The sequence below is a fragment of the Camelina sativa genome, chromosome 11 (assembly GCF_000633955.1).
Source record: "Camelina sativa cultivar DH55 chromosome 11, Cs, whole genome shotgun sequence".
Taxonomy (NCBI): Eukaryota; Viridiplantae; Streptophyta; class Magnoliopsida; order Brassicales; family Brassicaceae; genus Camelina; species Camelina sativa.
The window spans coordinates 12,729,765-12,731,256 of record NC_025695.1 but is presented as its reverse complement, the minus strand read 5'-3'; the positions used below and the strand labels follow the sequence as shown (position 1 = coordinate 12,731,256).

The 1,492-nt window shown below is 34.6% G+C and overlaps 1 protein-coding gene across 1 annotated transcript; it reads right to left on the bottom strand.

Annotated features, from left to right (window-relative positions):
* Positions 807-1,476, bottom strand: LOC104723082 (heat stress transcription factor A-4b-like). The gene has a single exon (XM_010441377.2). The coding sequence runs from the start codon at positions 1,417-1,419 to the stop codon at positions 1,009-1,011; it is 411 nt and encodes a 136-aa protein (XP_010439679.1). The 5' UTR covers positions 1,420-1,476; the 3' UTR covers positions 807-1,008.

Sequence of the window (1,492 nt, the reverse complement as noted above, 5' to 3'; positions counted from 1 at the left end):
TCTGAACCTAAACAAACTCTGATCAATCATTCTCGCAAAACTTTTGTTTGTACATATTTCTCGGCTGATGGGCCTTTTTGGACCTGGGCCTGCCATTGTGTTCTGTTTTTTTTCCTTCTCAAATTGTGGAAGCAATATAAAAGATGATGATTTGTGTAATAGAGAGTTAGAGACATTATTAAATTAGGAGGATAACATTCAGGTTTAAACAAAATAACAAATGATTCTTCTTAGCTACACGATTAGTTTAACCACACAAATTACTGTATATTGTATAAAATATCTACATGAATAACTGAAGTTGCATTGCATGGTGACATGCAAAATCAAATATAAATTATGTGACAAACCTCATTTAATATTGTCTTTCGGTTTGATCTGTTTATTTCCGACCCGCGGTATGTTATTCGTTACTCGTTAGAAATGTGTATTTAGGAAACAAAATTTGAAGTGATGGAATTTTTTTAAGGATTAATTTTTTAAATAAGTATTTAAATATGTAAAATTAAAAGGTAGAATCCAAAATTCACTTCAAAAATGTATATATATATATATAGATTAGTAGAAGTGCTAATACTTTGGCTGATGCTATTATTGCAGAAGAAGCTAGGATTACCCTTATGGCCTTATTAAGGATATCTTGGGTTTGTTGATTGTATGTGAATCCCTTATAATGTGACTTTTTTTTTTTATCTATTATTCAATGGATAATTGTTTTTTTTTTTTAAAGAGTAAATATTACGAAAAATCGAATAAATAAAATATGTTTTCTAATTTGTAAATGTTTTTTTGATGGAAAATATTAATGTTAAACAATATTATGGAAAAATTTTCTTTATAGAAGGAAAAACAAAAAGACCTAAAAAAAAACTCTCTTCTTCTTCTGACAGATTGAAAATATCTTATCATATCATTAAGACGGTCATGATTTCTGGCATTCGTAAATTTCCGATTGATGGCCATATTGTTGAAGCTAGCTGGTGGAGTTAATTAAGATGATGATTCAGATCAAATACGTAAACGTTGCAATTGGAGGCGATCGACAGCATCTTTGGCAGCTTGCTGAGCTCTGGATTTGGCCCTGCGCTTCCTAGAAGCTTTGATCATCATGTCCTTGAGACGCTCAGGCTGGCCTTTCACAAAATCTTCATTTCTGAATTCCAATACTACCCCAGAACCAGCCTTCGTCTTAACTCTTCTAAAGCCATAATAGCTGAGCTCAGAGAGAAACTCAGAGAGTTTGTCGCAATAGAATGGCAGAAGAATCTTACTGCGGATTCGCTCCTCCTGACTACACATGACGAAACCGTTGTTGCGTTTGCTCCACGAGATTAATGGATCCGATGAAGGATCTTCCACAAGTTCGTATATGTCGACGTAGAACGAACCCATCACTCCATTTGGGTACTTCTCAGCCATCCCCTCCTCCTCCTCGTTCTCAACACGAAGAATCCCCAGATCTATAAAATATCTAACAACCCCCCCCCCCCCC